The 20,875-nt window shown below is 35.9% G+C and overlaps 1 protein-coding gene across 4 annotated transcripts in view; it reads right to left on the minus strand.

Moving 5' to 3' along the window:
• Positions 1-2,267: 2,267 nt before the first annotated feature.
• LOC108742961 overlaps positions 2,268-20,875 on the minus strand; it is a 308,766-nt gene continuing 290,158 nt past the window's right edge. For all 4 annotated transcript variants that reach the window (XM_025975270.1, XM_025975271.1, XM_025975269.1 and 1 more), the window contains 2 exons: positions 5,560-6,005; positions 2,268-2,644 (listed from right to left, as the gene is read on the minus strand). In XM_025975270.1, the coding sequence (XP_025831055.1) occupies positions 2,344-2,644; positions 5,560-5,873 (615 nt within the window). In that variant the 5' untranslated portion in view covers positions 5,874-6,005 and the 3' untranslated portion in view covers positions 2,268-2,343. The remainder of the gene's footprint in view (positions 2,645-5,559; positions 6,006-20,875) is intronic.

Genomic DNA, 20,875 nt, shown 5'->3' on the forward strand with positions numbered 1-20,875 from the left:
AGAGTATAATGTGTCATAGGCAAGGGAAATAAAGCCTCTCTCAGAAGACAGAGGACGATTGGTACCCTATACACTTGTACCCCGATTTTATTGACTGCACCTCTCCGTTGAATTCAAATGCAGTTTGAGTTTTGTTCTATTAAGGAAATTTGGAAATTTTTAGTTTTAAAATGAGAACATTAAAATGAAATAATCAAAATGAAATGACGGAAGCTGAACATGTTCGTTATTCGTTAATTCATATTCACAGGGAAAAGAGGAAATATGAATCTACCAATCAAGGACATATTCCACCGCTGTTATCTCATTTTGAAGATTTCGTTTCATTTTGTTGATAGTTTTAAGTTTATGATGCCCCAGCAGTTTGTTGTCAAAGCAAATTCATAACGAAGTATTTTATTTTAGTAACAAAAATTTGCAGTTATACTTTGATACAGAATTGTACCATCCAATTCCTTGACAATGTCGACATTTTTGGAGTGAATGCTTCAGTATCAGAAATAATGCAATAGCTCCAAATAATAAGCAAAATTTTGTGAAATAGCATTGGAATAATCATTGAAAGAACTCATTGATTTTGTGTCATTATAAAAATGACAATATAGCCACATATTTCGAAGCAAGTAACTGGCAGATATTATTATAACTTAACTAATACTCAACTAATATAAATTCGAATGTAAGTTTGTTTCAGTAGTTCGTACGCATTCACGGCCGGTGTCAGGTGATGAAGAGCTTCTGGGCTTTTCTTTCGTGGTCGAATTCTAATTGCGGAAGTTTTGCCATGTTGAATAGATGACAATAGATGGATTAAGGGTAAGCAGAGTCTGGAAACCACTGCTAACCTACCGGAGCGAAACATGACGATAATGCAGCATCAGCCGCCATCATACATCGTGAAGCACTGAAGGTGCCATCTATTAAGCATGGCGAAACTTCTGCAATAAGAATTCGACCACGGCGGAAAAGCCAAGAAACTCTTCATCATTAAGTGAGTTTGTTTGTTATCTTTTCATGCTTTAACTATTTAACCGATTATAATGGAATTTTATACACACATCCTCAGGGGTACAGAAAAGCACATAGAGTACCTTTTATCCAGAAAAAATATACTGTTCCCGATGGATAGAAAAAAATTTGTTTCATGTGGTCGATTTCACACCTTAATTACTCAATCATCATGAAATTTTGTAGACCCATTGTCAGGGGCACAAAAAAAAGCATAGGCTACTTCTATCCAGAAGAAGAAATGCTGTTCCCGAGGGATAGAAAAACTAGTTTTATAAGCCGTAGGCAGAATCTACCAATCTGCATAGCTGTAGTATATACTACTATATATAAATTGTTTAATGAAAATGTTTTCATTGTTTACGTTAGTACTAAATATTTTAATGNAAGCAAGTAACTGGCAGATATTATTATAACTTAACTAATACTCAACTAATATAAATTCGAATGTAAGTTTGTTTCAGTAGTTCGTACGCATTCACGGCCGGTGTCAGGTGATGAAGAGCTTCTGGGCTTTTCTTTCGTGGTCGAATTCTAATTGCGAAAGTTTTGCCATGTTTAATAGATGGCAATAGATGGATTAAGGGTAAACAGAGTCTGGAAACCATTGGTAAGAAACAAACAAACGAGAGTGCAACTACCGGAACGAAACATGACGATAACGCAGTATCAGTCGCAGATCATACATCGTGAAGCACTGAAGATGCCATCTGTTAAGTATGGCGAAACGTCGCCAATTAGAATTTGACAATGGTAGAAAAGCCAAGAAACTCTTCACCATCAAGTGAGTTTGTTTGTTATCTTTTCATGCCTTAACTATTTAACCGATTATCATGCATGAAATTTTGTACACACATCGTCAGGGGTACAGAAAAGCACGTAGAGTACCTTTTATCCAGAAAAACAAATACTATTCCCGATGGATAGAAAAAAAATAGTTTGATGTGATTGACTTCACGCCTTAACTACTCAATCGATCATCATGAAATTTTGTAGACCAATTGTCAGGGGCACAAAAAAGGACATAGGCTATTTTTTACCCAGAAGAAGAAATGCTGTTCCCAAAGGATAGAAAAAATAGTTTTATAATCGTCGATGATCTTTGATGCGTCTCTAGGACTTCAACGCCATTGAATCCATGGGCAAAATCTACTAATCTGCATAACTGCAGTATATAGTCACAGTATATAGGTTCGATAAATCGTTTAATGGAAACATTTTCATTGTTTACGTTGGTACCAAACATTTTAATGAAATGAAATTATCAATCAGTTACAGAAATTACTGCAGCATTAAAGTAAAAATAGGAACTGATAAAATAAGTGCAAAACAAAATCACTTACCGACAGTGGTCAGTACGGTCAGAGAATACAAGAAGGCTCTGGCAAACGTCCAGTCGATTTCTTTAACAAGTTCTCTTTCTGATTCTTTTTCTTGTACGGGTTGCGAATAGAACATTTCTTCTTCTAATGATTTCAGGAGCTCGTTCTGAAACCTGGTGATCTCCTGGGCTGCTAATTTGGTCCAATTATCTCGGTAGAGAATGTTCAGGCTTACAGTGATATCCCATATGCTCTCCACTGTTTTTGCACGAGCGTACTCAGTCTTCGTTTTCAATATTGCGCTGTTATTCAACCTAATTAAAGAGAAATAAAATATATTATATTTTAGAAATATCAATTAAATTGTTTTTCTTAATAGTGACCGATTTCTTGAGAAAATTGACAAATCACCAAGAATATTGTAAGACTAGAGTAAAGCAACTTTTACAGAAAATCATGCAGAAATTTTAGCACCAAGTCAAGAAAAACTAACGAACATTGGCCGTAAAATGTCTTTTGTTTTTTGAGGCACTTCAAAACAGATACGGTTTACAACTAGATTCTTTTTATCCAATAAATATTATCAACCATCAGTATTTGGTCATACTGATGCTGCAGTATATGCTTGACTCGAACAGATAACCAATATAAATCTCTTAGATTTGGACGTGATCAAATGCCGTATTATGTTTTAGACCCTTATCTGAATAGAATTCAAGGTGGTCTACAGATTTCAACACTCTACAGCTTCTTTCTGGGAGATTAGGTACTTAAAATACTTTTTATATGACATAAACTATGGAAATTTCTTTTTTCTTTCGAAACCACCTACATAAATCCACTTGCGACTGAAAATGAGCTTCAAGAAAGACGTACACGTTGCAAATGATAAGGATGCAGCAACTACTCCTTTAAAAATTGCCACACTAAGAGGAGCTAACGTTCTCTACTTTTTCGCGTGTACTATTTTTCTTCTTTAAAATCGAGGATTTCGCCCTTTTATATTTTTTATATGACAAATTAACTAAAGTGGAACAAATTCAAGTTGAGAGAAAACGTTAATAATTTTCCCTCTTTTCATTAACTAATATATAAGGAAAGACGAAGATGCTTTCTTAGACTACACGGTCAAAAAATAATAAGGGTGATGACGCACAAAGCGGTTTCTGTCTACTTGTTTCCAATTCGGTAATTATACAATGCGCAATCGCACTCCGAGTGCTGTTTTATTGCTTCAAGTGGTTTCATATTTTAATGGATTAAATGCTGCAGTATCATTGATTTTATTTTAGCCACTTTTTAACTCCATCTTCCCCATGCAGTCTATGGTTTTATGATCTAACCTCCTCCTAAAATAACGTGATGACCTTTTTAATATTTTTGACCCTTTAGAAATGAAATGCTGTTTCTGTTTCTCAATTTTCTTGGTACTGTGCACTGTCTACGACGTGGCTAAAGATTGCTTCGATTTAAAATTGTTAGACGCGCCTAAACTACAAAAATTTTCATATGGTGTATGGACACATGGACAGCTTCAAAACTGTTAAATTAAATGTGGGCGTCAGAATATTTATAGGAGATGAAAAATTCTACAAAAAGACTTTCGACAATATTTAACTAACGGTTATATAAATACTTGCCCAACCATCAAATACTAAAAACGTAAAGAGCAATCATAGTAATAGTGCGTATTTTTCTTTAATACTTATTGTGACTTCGACAGAGTTGGACACACCGGTATTTTCTAAAAGATCGTCAATGGATCGACACAAAACCGCTATGTCTACTTCTTCAATTCGGCAGAAGTAAATCAGTATCACCATATTTCTTTTTGTCCCTTTACGCAATGGCAAGTTCTTATCTAATATTTCGGGAATAAAACAGTTGAAAATATTAAGTACGTACAATTGCGAGGGTAGACCACCCATTTTTACTCAGTAAATACAGTGTTTTTTCCAAAAACTATGGCAAACGTTGGAGATGGAATTTTTCAACACTATCCCTTTGAAAATAATTTTGCTTTACCACAATTTCAACTATAAAAACGTTGTGTAGTGCTTAGGTATGCATTTACTGCTTTTTTCAGTATTTGAGATAGAGAACGAAAATTCATTACAAAGGAAGTTGGTATTTTACATTTTTAAAGTACAAGCAAGTAACTGAGCAAAGATTGTAGTCCCATGGAGCTCATAAAAGGGACTTCAGTGAAACTTTGTAAATGAAGATTCATTTCTCTTTAAAAACAGTCTATGCAAAAAAAGAGAAATTACAAAATGGATTAATTTGGCATTTTTAGTAACACGAATTTATATGTGCTGTAATGATAAATCGTTATTATACTTTTTACATTTTTTATAAAAAGACGCAGGCAGCAATCCTTCTTAAATGTTCTAGATAACTTTGTTAACAAATAAAGAACATACCTAAGTTCATGTTTCTGTCACACACATTCGAAAATTGTTCATACGTAAGCTTGTTCACTTACATATCATCGTCATAAGGTCATCAGTCCTAAGACTGGTTGGACACGTACCTTCACTCTTTCCTATCCTGAGCTACACTTCGCATTTCCCTAAAACTAAAACAACCCACATCCTTAACTATTTGCGAGCAGTAATTTAATCTTGGTCTACCTCTACTTCTCTTACCTCCTGTTTCTACCTCTAATATGTCTCTAACTAGACCTGAGAAGGTGTTCTACGAACCTATCTTGCCTATTTTTATTGACTTCGATAGAGTCCCCTATTGTCCTATTGTCCTATTCTTTCTGATACCTTCTCTATCCCCGGTATCCTCATCATTCGCCTATAACACCACATTTCGAAGGCTTCTAACCTATTCTTTTCCGTCGCGCCCACCGTCCATGTTTCGCACCCATACAGCGCCGCATTCCAAACATACACCTTTAACAATCTATTTCGAATTTCTAAAGTAGCCTTTCGCGAGCATAGATGTGGCATCTTTTTATTGAAGGCTACTCGACCCTGCGCTATCCTCTGCTTTATATCCCTACTACTCCTTACATATGCCTCTATAAAATCCTCATAGATCACGTTAATTGAAAAAGATTCGATAATCAAAACCGCTGTCCCAAATATCTTCATTTTGCAGCGATTTAATTTAGCGCAAATAAAATAAAGTTCCATTGAAGTCTTAAAGGAGTTAAAGTTTAAATACCAAATATTATTTTTAACACTTGCCCGTTTTTTTTTTTTAATATTTGACTTACCTGCTTTTGTATTGCTCCGTTGCTAGTGACGTGGTAGCTAAAATTTGCTTTTGGATATTGTTACCGCCCTCTATCGCTAAGAATATCACGGAACCGATAAGGGTGTAACCGAATAAAAGTACGCAAATGCCTAAGTTAGTAACGAGTCCCGTCAATACTTGTTTCCGTTTCGATTTTTTCGAACCGAAGCATTTACACACTTTCTCGTCACATTTTGCGTTCTTTTGGTCTCTTTTGCCACCAACACCGGAATTTGATTGTTTCGACACAACCGAGTAAGTCTCGTAAGAATAATGCGATGCCTCCTTCTCCATTATTCAAAGAAAAATCACAAAACTAACTTGTAGATGACGTTGCCATTCTTATATTCATGTAAAATATTTTAAAGGTGTTCCTTTGCCAATGAAGACAATTTGACAGCACTTGGAGTAGACATTTCGTTGTTCCTGAAACAAAAAAGTATACTTCAGAAATCTGCTAGTTATTTTTAGTTACAAAAATTTTAAAGTTAAAGAATCTATGCCTAAACCACTGAAAATGCACAGCAGATGTAGAAATTGCGACTTGATATAACAGGGGGCATATTAGTTAATCACAACAATGGGTTTGTGTAATCAGATCCTTTTGAGTTTGGCTTTGGATTACATAATTACCATTATACAGGATGTAACAGAAATAAGTGCCGAATTTTGGAGGGTGTAAACAAGATGCAATAAACAATCGCAGCGTGTTTAGGGGCAAAAGAACGCGAAGCCGGTCCTGTGTGTGAATTGGTAACGTATGTTTATAATAGAAACAGAATAGCATAGTAGTAGGTACGATAAAAACTGTGCAGCCACATAGACGGAGATGTAAACATTGCCGATTTTATCGAACGTCTGCAATAAACAAATAAACATAAACAATTTAGTACTACACATAATGTTGAGACTATATAAATTAAATAAGTACATTATAGGCAACACTATGCAAATGTATCTAAGAAAACAAAAAGAAAAAGTTTGTAATGTTTTTGTTTTGTAATAATTGTAATTTAATTAAGGCAAATTTCCACACAATTGAGGTATTGCCAAGGTGCGTTACCTTTTTTCCGGGTGATTGTAAGTAAAGTTACCAAAAAGTCAAATAAGTCTTCAAAAATTTTACCATTTTGCTACTTGAAGCAAAGTCTGTAAACGACATCCTACACAGTACTTTTCTTTCAAAACCACCAACACAAGTCCACTGGTGGCTGAGAATGAAATTAAAGAACGACTTGTACACGCTGCAAATGATAAGGATGCAGCAACTGTTTCTCTAAAAATTGTCTCACTGAGAGGAGCCAATGATTTGTTTTTTCGCGTGTACTATTTTGGGAGATTTTCTTCCTTGAAATCGGGGATTTCGCCCTTATAGCAGCGATATGATTCAAACTCGTAAATACGTATCATGTCACATTATTGTAACAACCGTTTTACAGTGACTTATTGATTTTGTATTGCTAAATTAGTTAATAAACTGCACAAAGTTTACACGGCTATTAGAAGTTGATTGTTAACTTAAACAGTCTGATTCACACTTAATCTAATGCTACCAATAAACAGTACATGGGCAAAAAAATATATAACCAACAGTATATTGATGACAGTAATCACCATCTAACCGACATAAAGAAGTCACTTTTATGCTCGCGAACGGTTAATTCAGAAATTCAAAAAAGGTTATTAAGTGTGTATGTTTGGAGTGCGGCACTGTGCGGGTGCGAAACATGGACGGTGGGCATGGCGGAAAAAAAAAGACTGGAAGCGTTCGAAATGTGGTGTTACAGGCGAAAGATGAGGATTCCGTGGATCGAAAAGGTTAGAAATGAGGAGGTATTAGAAAGAATAGAACAACAGATGTCACTATGGAAGTCAATGAGTAATAGGCGAAATAGGTTGGTAGGACACCTTCTCAGTGAATGAAGGGCTAATTAGAGACATTACAGAAATAGAGGAAAAAAAACTTTCGAGTGTTTCATTCCCACCAGCCAGTAATGCTGATGGGCGGGCAGTCCCTCCGGACTACGCCGGAAGGTAGGGCGGAAGGCCCTCTTCAGTCTGCTTTCAAGAACCGTGGGAATGGGTGGGCGGTGGTTCGGGTGAGAAAGATGAGACGGACGGAATGAAGACAGAAGAAACTGAAAGATTATCTGTGGAATATTACTGCCTCAGCATTTGCCTAGATGATCCAAGGAAACCTTAGAAAAACTTGGACCGAGGCAGACGGACCCGGAATCGAACCGGCGTACTCCCGAATGCTAAGCAATGGTCTAAACCTCTAGGCCATGCCGCTCGGTGAAACAGAGGAAGAAAGGTAGACCTAAATTAGATAACTGTTCACATATAGTTAGGGATGTTCTAGTTTTAAGGAAATGCGAAGATTAGCTCAGGATAGAGAAAAGTGGAGGTGCGTGTCCAATTAGTTTTAGGACTGATGACCTTATGATGATGATGAATGCAGTTTAATGCTAATATTACGGGTATTGCACAATTGAAAGGATCTAGATATTTTAGAAACACAAATCGCTATCTCTCTGATTGGGGAACCATAAAATGGGAAGGGAGATTTTACATTGGAAATAGTGAATCCTTCTGGTCCTAATTACTGTCCACTGATGTAGAATATTCTGTTATTTGTTTTTTCGTATTTTGATAATATCCAATATATCTTAAATCCTAAATAGAATTTGTTAATTTTAGGCCAACACATTATTGGAACACTTTCACAAAATTTTTAAAAAGTAGTAGTTTATACGTTTTTTCCAAAAAAGACAATAAATACATACATTTAACTTGTCAAGATCTCCTAGTTTGAAAAGAAGCGCATAAGGAAGTAAAGCTTGAAAAAAAAAATGAAATGTCGGCAAAGTGGTTGTCGGGGGAATGCTTATCGGCGAACTTCTTTGATGGCGAAATGGGCAAAAGCGAGCTGGTGTTTTAATAATAGTACCTAGATAATTTTTGTCTTTTACGATAACATAAACTAGCAAGTTTTAATACCGTTATAAATTGTAGCGAGCGGGGCCTTGCAATATGCACACACTTTTCACATCATTTAGCTCGTGAAGCACCGTAAAATACAAATTATTATTATGTGTTTGCAGTTCCATATGCAAATATAGACAATAACATATTTATAAAATTATAATATTTTATTTTCGGTTGCTCGAACTGAAAACACATCAAAGTAATTATTGTTGGCCATTGTCAATGGCTCTTCAATAAATTCAGTGTTTAAACAAATCGATGTTCACGTCGTTAAATAAACAAAGAGTATATTCAATTGATTAATTAAATGTTAACGTAATATAGATAGGTATCGGTTTATGTTTCATTTAAACGCAACTTTCAATTGGTAGATGTCTGAGCACAGTAATTGTACTAAAAACTCATCATTATTATCATCAAGTACCTAGAAAAACTAATCATTGTTACCGTCAGTCTTAAGACTGGTTGGACAAGCACTTCTAGTCTTTCCTGTCCTAAGTTAATCTTCGCTTTCTGCTCCTCTCATCTGCTGTTTCTGCTTCTAGTATGTCTCTAACTAGCCATTTATGCTTAGGAAGGTATTCTATAAATCTACCTTGCCTTATTCTTATTGACTTTCATATAACCCTCAGTTCTTCTACTCTTCTTAATTGAGAACTGATCAGTCATCATCATAAGGTCGTCAATCCGTCAAGACTGGTTGGACACGCCCCTCCACTCTTTCATATCCAGAGCTAATTTTCGCATTTACCTAAAACTAGAACAACCCACATCGTTAACTATTTGCGAACAGTAATCTAATCTAGGTCTACGTCTACCCCTCCTAACTCCCGTTTCTGCCTCTAATATGTCTCTGACTAGACCTTCATGTCTGAGAAGGTGTCTTACTAACCTATCTCGCCTATTTCTTATTGACTTGCACAGAGTCCCCGTTCTTCTATTACTTCTAATATCTCTTCATTTCCAACCTTCTCTATCCACGGTATCCTCATCATTCGCCTGTAACACCACATTTCGAACGATTATAACGTCACATGGTTTGCAACGTAAATACTGTTTTTCCTCTTTCTATCCAAGCGGCATGGCCTAGAGGTTTAGACCGTTGTTTAGTATTCGGGAGGACGCCGGTTCGATTCCAGGTCCGTCTGCCTTGGTTTTTTCTGTGGTTTCCTTGGATCACTTAGGCAAATGCTGGGGCAGTAATATTCCACAGATAATCTTTCATTCTCTTCTGTCTTCATTTCGTCCGTCTCAACTTTCTCATCACCCACCCATTCCCACGATTCCTGAAGGCAGGCTGAAGAGGGCCTTTCGCCCTACCTTCCGACGTAGTCCGGAGGGACTGCCCGCCAACCAGCACTAGTGGCTGGTGGGAATTAAACACCCAAAAGTTTTTATATGAAATAGCGCCATGGAATATTTGGAAATGACCAAAATGCTGAAAACCAAAAAATTTCTGAATCTGAAGTAGTTAAACGATAACAAAAAGCGCCATTTTCCTTTTACGGACCCCTGATGTATGCTCATTTCGCAATTGCTTTTTTGTTAAGACGAGTTTGATATAACAACGTTGACTTCTTATTTTGTATTTGCGTTAATTTTAAGTATGGTCTCTTTCAAAGGAATGCTACCTCAACAAGCATCGTAAAATTTTATTACAGGAGCGTTTTGAGCATGTTGTCCAATGGTATAATTAAACTTTTGTGAACATTTCTTTTTACGATACTTGCGATAGACAATTTATTCAAATTGTTATAAGTCAATGCTCTATTTGAAACTTTTTTCAGATATCTTCCATTGACGATGAAAGGGGATGGAGATATCGACAGTTTCTTTGAAAACAACTGACTGAAGAGTCAAAATCAAAAGTTCCTGAAAACATTCTCACCCTCTCAAATGAAAGGAGAAATGGGAGAAATAGATAAGGATTCTAAGTTGGTTGCGGGAGTCTAAAAACAAAAAGCGGTTACAGCTTGCAATTCCCAAAATAAAATTATTGCTTCTATATTACTTGATTTGGTTTTCAATACACGAAGGAACGACGAATTCGGTTGTGACAAAATTCAATTTAACAATACGACGAGCAGGCAGTGTGCTGTAAAAAATGTATAAGCGAATATTGTGAGAGAGATCGGAAACAATCTAATAAATGAAGACTGGCGTAGGGACGTGTACCAGGAATCATTGAGTAGGAAACCGCAAGAAAATACAGTGTTAGAGAACAACAGTTACCGACTATAGCTGACAGTTTAAGTTCCAAAGATAGTCTAGTACCAGAGGCTAAAATGGAAACTAGCATCGCTGACAACTGGAGAACGTAAAATAGATAATTGGATTTCGTTGAGTACCTACCAGAAATATTATTGATTATTAAAATAATTCGAAGTGGTCTGTATTCTGTCGAAACTGCCAGACGCGGATCGCGATTTCGATCTTTTTGGATCTCATCAGCGCGTCGCAGACAGCTCCGACAGAACACAGACCAACTTTTACCTGCTGTCTTAACAGCGCGTTTTAGAAAATACCACAAATGGCGCGGTAAACGCCATCTGTAGTACGATGCTACATTTTAGGATTACGTATGCTCCAACAAGGTCCATTTAAATATATGGATATCTACTTGCTGAAACGAATCCCGGCGTAGCTAACCTCAACGTGATAGGCACGTTACCATAATCGAATAAAATAATTCGAAGTGGTCTGTATTCTGTCGAAACTGCCAGACGCGGATCGCGATTTCGATCTTTTTGGATCTCATCAGCGCGTCGCAGGCAGCTCCGACAGAACACAGACCAACTTTTACCTGCTGTCTTAACAACGCGTTTTAGAAAATACCACAAATGGCGCGGTAAACGCCATCTGTAGTACGTAATCCTAAAATGTAGCATCGTGCTACAGATGGCGTTCACTGTGCCGTTTGTAGTATTTTCTGAAACGCATTATTGATTATTATATGAATGAATAAAAATAAACGTCGAAATCTTTGCCTTCTACAGAGTAACCGCTAAGAAATTGTGATACATTATCTTGGTTTGGCGTTGTTTAGTGAGAAGCGTTATTTAATGAAACGTACAATTAACTATAAAGATATAATTTTTATATGATAAATAAGTAGTAGCTCAGGTTGACAGGTTGATTACTGAATAAGTTATCATAGGACTGTAGAGGAACTGATTGTAGTTTTAAAGGTAAAGTATTAGGAAGTCTGAAAAGGAGGTGTTAATTGCTAGAAAGAAAAATGAGGGAGGACCTAGAAGTGGCTAAAATAAAGATAAACTCTAGAATAACATTTACTTAGAAATACAGCGAAAGGCCATAGACCCAAAAGTACCAAAGTAACCAATCATAAACATGTATTTAAGAAAAAGTAAGAATGTTAGACGTCATGCGGTTGGCAACTGAAACTGAAACGTTATTAGAAATTGAAATAAATGTAAAGGAGACTGTGCTGTAATGATAAACAAAAAGGAAAGGTCTTACAAACAACTAACCACAACAGTTTAAAAAAACGCGGATACGTGTTTCGCTCACTTTAAACTGTTGTAATTACTTGGGGTAAGACCTTTCTTTTTTGTTTATTAGGGATTATTGGAAAGTACAGGTTTTCAGTGAAGTATAGAAATGTGAACAAAAGAAATTACTTTAGAATATAGAACAGTAATAAAAGAACAAAAGATAGGAATGTTGTTGTAAGAATGTGCATATTTACGACTAACCAGAATCGGGAAATTTATCTGAGCATATTCAAAAGGATTGTCTACAAAATTGAACATACATACATAAATACAAAATTTAACATTACACGTACACAAAAACATATACAAAATATAATCAAAATATTATGAAAGATAATACGCCACATTGGTATACGTAAGGTATCTACCATAATTTTCTACTAATGCTAATAAGTTAATACGTAGAATTTTTTTTAAATATCTAAGCTAATACTTATAACTCGATTAGTACCTAGATCATAAATAGTCCGATTAAATTCGGTTTAAAAGAGGATCAAGAAATCATTCAAATTCTGTAATTCGAAATTTTTGTTAATTTATTTATTTATTTTCAGAAATAATTTTCGCTATAGTTTTTGGCAAGTCTAATTTGATTTCAATCTATTTCTTGTTTGTTCATCGGTAGTATATTTTATTTCTAAGCCTGTTAGTTCCTGCTGGACACATAATTCCTTTAGGTGAAAGAAAGCAGGCATCGGATTAGTGCAGTTCAAGCGACGATGTATTTTCGAAAGCTTTTCAGTGTTTCTTAATTAATCGAAAGCATCCAAACATTTCATGATGCTGGGCACTTAGTTCTTCTTCCTATCTTCCTTTCTGTTTCCGCTCTAGTTTTGTACACTCGACAGATTCCAAGAGAACGTAATGAAGTAATTGTCCTTTTTTTTTGGATAAACATTTTAATTAGTACCAGTTTGTTGAGTAAAATTCGAATACTCGTTAACGTTCCGAGCTTAATGAGGTAATTTAACGATCTTTTGGGAGGATTTTACGCGAACCATTTGAAGCCAATGTAAATACTGTACATCCGCATGCATTTATTTTGAAAATAATGAATCGTTCGTCATTTTCAACATCATTAGCAAATGGTTTATTTGATATTAAAATTTCGAATACAAACATGATGTATGTATATTTCTATAGGCACGTTTTCGTCGTTTATTGAATAGGCTTTTAACCGCTTTCAGTCACATAAATTCATCCTTCATGTTAGTGCATTCTCAATCAAGGGATTCAATTCAATTATTCAATTTGCTTTGAAGAGACAGAGCGGGAGTAATTTCAAATATTACATTAATTGACCCAGTATATAAAATAATACGAAATGGTTTCCTATGTACCTTATCTTGTATGGGACCTCTCTTTATAATATAGCCAGAAATGAAATTATCATCGTCATGGATCTGCCAGTCTGCCAGCTGGTTGAACACGCACCTTCACTCTTTTCTATCTTAAAAAAATTAAAACATCTAACATCCCCAACTACTTATTACTCCTGTTTCTGCGACTAATAGCTTCTCATATCTCAGAAGTTCTTCATGTCTCTCCCTTTGTTTCGATTTGTTCACCCCTCCTTTTATACCTATTCATTCCTAACCTTTTCTATCCAAGGTACTTTCAACTTTCGCCTACAACTCCATATCATAAATCTTAAATATTTCCAATTTTTTCTTCTGCGCTTTGCATTTCAAACGTACACTTTTAAAAATATTTTTTAAATCTGTAAATTAACTGTTCGGGTGCGAAACATGAATGGCGGGTGCGGCGGAAAAGAAAAGGTTAGAAGCGTTCGAAATGTGATATTATAGGCGGATGATGAGTATAACGTGGGTAGAAAAGGTTAGAAATGAAGAGGCATTAGAAAGAATAGGGGACTGAATGGAAGTCAATAAGAAATAGGCGAGATAGGTTGGTAGAACACCTTCTCATGCATGAAGGTCTAGTCAGAGACATATTAAGGCAGAAACAGTAGTTAGGAGGAGGAACAAGCTTTTGCGTTTGGGTTTTAATGTTGATGAGCTTTTAGTCCCTCTGACATAAGTCTAGTGCAAAGTCGGAGGGTATAGTGGAACGCCCTCTTCAATCTGTTCTTAAAAATGTGGATTGGAAGATAGTGACGAAGCAAATTCGAAGACAATGAAAGGGTGAAAATATATCGGCAATGAAAGATGGGTACATTCCAATGGGTAACTCTCATTCGTAACATCTAGTTTTCTTCAAAATTTTACTCCTCATGGTACACGCTCAGGCACCACATACAAATGAAAAAATCAGAAAGTACTCCTTTAGTCATAACTTTTTCACCATGTTATGATTTTGGATATTAGAATGATGGATTCGTTCTCCAATGTGCAGCTAAAAGTCCTTCAAGAATTTTTAAACTTTTAAAGCGTCATATTTGTGATGGTTTCGAACTTCTCTATGTTTGTTGGATTTCAATATTAAGATTTCGTTGATTTTATTTGATGACAGTGGATGTCAGAAATAGTTTTAGCGATAAATCAGAGAGAATCCGTTATTCTTAATTTAGAAACATACGAACAGAAATTAAAAAAAAAATGTTTCCCATAGTTCTTAGGCCACCCTAATAATTAATAAAAATCCTGCAAAATGCTCCTTGGACTCTCCGTTGTGTGAGATACAAGTTTATGCGGTCTCTTTGACAAGTTGCGGTGTCAGAAAATCGTCCTGCAAAACGGTCCAACTTCCATGTAGTTTGACAAGAGATAGTTGGCCTTTGAGGTCTAGTTCAACGAAATGTTAAGTCCATTTGTTAGACCATCTGTTGCCGAACTGTCGCATTCGCCTGCTACAACTCGTTCACGTTCCCGTTGGCGTTCATGTTTGCCCTCATACGTTCCCCTGTACGTACGTTTGACCGTTTTCCACTGTCTGTAAATTTACATGTTTGACGACCCATCCTCCGCAGACTACCACTGCTCTTGGCAGATCGTTTATTTGTTACAACACGAAGTGGAAGGTTCATGCGAAGCGACGCACAGACGTCAGTTATCCTTGTTAAATTACTGGAATGTTGTGTTAACATACGTACCTACATTCTTCTAAAAGTCTTTCATGCACTCGCACAATTCTTAAGCAGTGAACAGAAACTGAAAAGCAATTTCATTCTGAATTTATGACATTTGTGTTATGAATTTTCACATAAATATTTAGTAGTTACTGCTATTAAACGTGAAGGGTTTCATAATCGAAGAAGGAAATTCGAAGTGGTTAGTATTCTGTCGAAACTGCCAAACGCGGATGGTGATTTCGATCTTGTTAGATCTCATTAGCGCGTCACAGACAGTTTCGACAGAACAGAGGCCAACTTTACCTACTGCCTTAACACAGCGCGTTTTATGAAATCCTACAAATGACATGGTAAACGCCATCTACATTGGGTCGAATTCAATATGCCTAACAAGGTCCACTTAAATAGATGGATATCTACTTGCTGAACTGAATCCATGAGAAACTGTTTGTGACGCGCTGATAAAATCCAACAGGATCGAAATCGCAATCCGCGCTGGCAGTTTCGACAGAATACTGACCACTTCGAATTTCTTTGTTTGATTATGGTAACGTGCCTATCAAGTAGTGGTGAGCTACGCCTGGATTTAGTTCAGCAAGTACATATCCATTTATTTAAATTGACCTTGTTGAGCATATTGAATTCCACCAACTGTAGCATTGTATTACAGATGGCGTTTATCACGCCATTTGTAGGATTTCATAAGGGTTTCATATAGTTTAATTTCTTATCTGTATTCTATAAAATGTTATAGATAAGCTACGCCTAATATCTTTCAATTATTTATGCACTTCTAGTTCCATTTGATTATGATAAATGCCTCATTTCTATAGGTAAGTATTCTCTTAAAGTTTGTTTCTTGACGAAGCGAATAAAACCAATATATTATTACAATAAGCCTGATTTGAATAATTTAATGATAATAAATAAACTGCGATATGTACAAACCATGGACTAACATGTAACTGATTCATCATGCTAAAAACTGCAAATATGATGAAAACCCGATCCAATGGGACTTAGATGTTGACGAAACTCTTGTGCAAACTAGGGTGGGTCGGCTTGCGAGTTTCGATAATTTAGGGAGCCGGACTATAGGTTCAACCATAATGGAGGGGTTCTTAAAGAGAAACCAGACTAAAAGAAGTCTCTGAAAGAGGGCAGCAACTCTTTCAGTACTCAGGGTGGCAGAGATCACAAGGATTAGTATGCACAATACTGCGATGTGGAAGGCAACGGAAAACCACCACATTAGGATATCCCAAGTAAAACGTATCAGACATATGAAATGATGGCGTCCTCTGGGGTAAAGCACTCCGGACGTAAACTAGTCCGGACGGGGACTACCTCGGGGGATGTTATCAATAAGTGCAATAGGGTTAAATGCAATATTTCACGAGTCGGAGCGTGATATGTTAATACAATGAGACGAGTAGGGAAATCAGAAAATTTAACAAAGGACTCTATGGAAGTCAATCAAAAATAAGCGAGATAGGTTGATAGGACACCTTCTCATGCATGAACGTATAATCAGAGACATATTAGAGGCAGAAACAGGAGAAGCAAACCTATATTAGATTAGTGTTGGCAAATAGTTAAGGATGTGGGTTGTTCTAGTTTTAGGGAAATGCGAAGATTAGCTCAGGATAGAAAAGAGTGGAGGTACGTGTCCAACCAGTCTTAGGACTGACGACCTTATGATGATGATGATGATAATGAATACCCACCCCCATTAGCCTGTTAACGCAGGCCGCTAGGGAAAAGTCACGAACAAGGTCTGCTACGATTTACGAGAAACGTAATTAAAGCATGATCCGCGCATTTGATTTCTTGTTATCGATATAATAAACTTTATTTTAATAAAATGCTTTGTAGAACTGTACAAAAGAATAATTTCAAGGACCTAAATTAGAAAAGATATTTATCTGCTCATAATAACATATATAATCCTTGAATCCTCACTTTGAAGTCCATCCTTCTAGTGACGTTAGAGCTGTCACCCTCTGTAAACTAATATTAATAGAGACAATGCAAATATTGTATTTCTATAAACACCCTCAGAAGTTTTATTTTTTTGTGAAACAATTTTTCTGGAACATGCATTTTACGTTGTTTTGCTCTGACTTCACGTAACAATTTTTACAAGGCGATGCCACATTGCGTTTTGATATTTATTAATTTTTCGGAAGTCAACGAGCTGAAACGTGCCACATTTAAAACCATTCTTTACGTTCTCTTGCCAACAATAATACGGATATAATCTGTCTCTCACGGCGGAAGATTTGTGTAGCTCCAGAACGTTGCATTAGAGTTGGCGTTTCATTATTCTTCGTCTTCGTTGTTCTCGGAAAATCGATGGCTCAACGGTCGGAGACAGAGGTTCGAATGTAATCAACCGGAAAAGTGTTTTTTGGATTATTCCCTCCATCCGTACGCCAAAATAAAAGATGTAAACACTTAAAACTTCCGAGTTTAGCCGCAACAACGAACGTACCATGTTATTTACAATTTGATCAACGGATTTAGGTCGCGTATGGACTTAGAAAGCACCGCAATCACAATACTTTGTTCACGTATTTTAAATTAAATGTAAACTCTATCGAATTATATTAAAAAATACCCGGGTATCTACTTAACCCTCCCAAGTATTTTTCCCCGTAACTTTTGCAGTTAAAAGAGCAGAAAAAAGAAATTGTCGGAGACTTAATGACTTCTCCTTTGGTAATGTCCCAAATTAAAGAGTAGCCAACTAAACTTTGTTACAGCGAAGAAACGAAATCGGCTTCTATTTGATGAAAGTTAAAATCCATGGTAGATTTTAGAATATAATTTAATAAATAGCAATTGTTTTGGTATCGCATTAGCATCATTAGCTGAATAATAATGGAACCCACAGCTACTAGAGAAGAAGATTACCAAAGTGTAACAAAGCATGACAATAAATGTAAAAATAACAAAAAAGTAAAGTACTAATGGAAAGCAATAAAAAGATTAAATTTTAATTAACTGATGGAAAAAGAAAGGCGTATTGGGATCCGTCAAATGGGAGGAGCCTAAAAACATGGCGCCGATAAGGGAAAATTTATCGTAGTTCCTATAGTGTACCGTGCAATTTCTGTTTTTAAATTACGATAAAATGATAAGTATTGACACAATATGTGATTGGGCTGACACAAAGCCTCGGAAAGGAAATTTCGTTGAAGGTGAGCGTGTTTTTAATGCCAATCACATTGTAAAATTCGGAAATAACAAATTCCGTCAAGTTTACTGCCTACTTTTTACAAACTTCGGATTTAAAAAGTGATTCACGTTATGTAATTGGTGAGGTGATTCTGGGTGATTTAAGCAATATCATATCAATGTCTTGCACGTGCAAAGCCGATTTAAGAGAACGTTGCAAACACATTATTGCAACTTTGTTGTAGGTTCTTAACCTCAAAATACTTATATCGTATCATTAGAATTGTGTTAAATCAATTACACAGGAATAAATAATTTCTCACTTTATAATTTTAGTATGATTCTAGTTTTAAATATTAAGGTTATGGCTGATGGTAAATACTTGCTGAAATATAATCATGTGCATTAAAATGACGTGAACAAATTTTTATTCCGGAATTCACTTCTTTGATACCTACTGCTTTCATCCAAGCTTCTATTAGTTTACTTTTTTCTCTAATTTTCCGAATATATTTTTTACATATATAAAACGGTTAGTTTTTATTGGAAAGTAGTTAATGTAGGTGAAGAGTGAAGATCTATGTCTGAAGTGCTATTGCAGCTTTTCACTGAACATATTAACTTTTTATTTAATTTAACTTAAGAAGAAAACTTCGTCGACTCCATCATCAAAAAAATTTTTACTTTTTTAACGTGTTTTATTATTTTAATAAACAATTTTACAATTTGCGTGCACAGTTCCTATTTAAATTTTTCCCTCATTCGAGTTATAAATTTTGCCACCAGATGGTGTATGCCCATTTGACGGATCCCAATAGTGAGGAGGAGTATATATAGTGCAGAACATGGACGGTGGGCACAACGGAGAAGAAAATGTTGCAAGTGTTCGAAATATGATGTACGATACCGTAGATGGAGAAGGTTAGAAATCAGGATGTATTAAATAGTAGAACAAGAGATCGCTATGGAAGTCAATAAGGAATAGGCGAGATAGGTTGTTAGGATACCTTCTCAGACATGAAGAGATAATCAGAGGCATATTACAAACAGAAACAGGAGATAACAGGAGTAGAGCTAAGCCTAGATTAGATTACAGCTCACAAATAGATAAGGACGTTGGATGTTCTAGTTTTAAAGAAATGCGAAGATTAGCTCCGGATAGGAAAAAGTGGAGGTACGCATCCAATCAGTCTTAGGACTGATGGCCTTATGATGATGGTGATAATGATGAATTGACAGTGGAAGCTGAGACGTGTTGAAATGAATTATTATCCATACTAGACTGAATTGAAAACCTGTTGTTTCGCTCCTCGCTTTACATTTTAAATGGAACCTCTATTTTTTAATTCCGGCAATTGCAATATAATTTGTAAAGTTTGCAATTAGCCCCCCCCCCATATGATCATACACTCAGCAGATACCTACTCGAAGAAAATACCAGTCGATTTTTATTTCCCATTGAAACCATTACTTCAAATTCAGCGTTCTTGAACTTGTTTCTGTTTATTTCAGGAAATCTCTTATTAGGTACTAACTTTTACATTGAATTCCTAAATTAGCCTTCGGAAACTTTACAATAAAATTTTCTGTTATAATATTCATCCAGTTGCTTTAAAATGTAATCCATCATTCTGTTTATTAAGCAGAAAGAAGAATGGATCGTTCAGGAATCATTCCTATATGATTGATTTAAGTTTCTTATACTAAAACTAGATAAAACGTCTTCACATTTGATGAGTTATTGGTTTACCAATAGTTTTTTCATAAAAATACTGGATTTAACTTTCGATACGTAATTAGTATTTAACAAGTGAACTAGATGACTGCAAAAATATCTCGTAAAATAGCACGTTTCCGCACAGGTTCATGCTAATTTTATTTATTATACGTTTGTTTATGAGATAAATCTGCACACAGAGTTTGTATTTCGCGAAGTCTACGTATAAAACTAATGACTTTCTAAATATAAGGCTCAGAAAACTCGAACATTGCGCTGCATTGGTTTCCACACCATCTTTGAATTAGAATGTAAGGCGCGATTCGTTCTACGTGCTATCTCTTGTAGGCCTAATAGGTGGGAATAAGTTATGCCACAATTATTGTCTATGTTTTCTCATTTCTTCTTCTTCTTCTTCTTCTTCCATATTTTCAAATGAGGTTGCCTTCATCATCGTTGAACCCAGATTCAACGTTTTTTAGTACTGAAATAAGACTGGCCCCTTCAAGAGTCATATATACACTACGAAACATGGTAATCCTACTTTTCTGCATAAGTTGATGTTATAAATCTTTGTCTAATTCAGGGTGTGTTAGAGGATAAAACTCAGCTGGGAAGAGACTTAGACTTAGCAATGGGATTGGACTTTAAGCCAGTCGTGTCTCAATACGGTACGCGAGGATGCAATTACTGTAACCATGATGAAGCCGATTTCATTAAACTCCGCTGGGAAAAGACTTACACCTTTAGAAATGGGATTGGACTTTAAGCCAGTCGTGTCTCAATACGGTACCCGAGGATGCAATTACTGGAACGATGATGAAGCCGATTTCATTAAACTCCGCTGGGAAAAGACTTACACCTT

The sequence above is a fragment of the Agrilus planipennis genome, unplaced genomic scaffold (genome assembly GCF_000699045.2).
Source record: "Agrilus planipennis isolate EAB-ADULT unplaced genomic scaffold, Apla_2.0 scaffold182, whole genome shotgun sequence".
In the NCBI taxonomy this organism is placed as follows: domain Eukaryota; kingdom Metazoa; phylum Arthropoda; class Insecta; order Coleoptera; family Buprestidae; genus Agrilus; species Agrilus planipennis.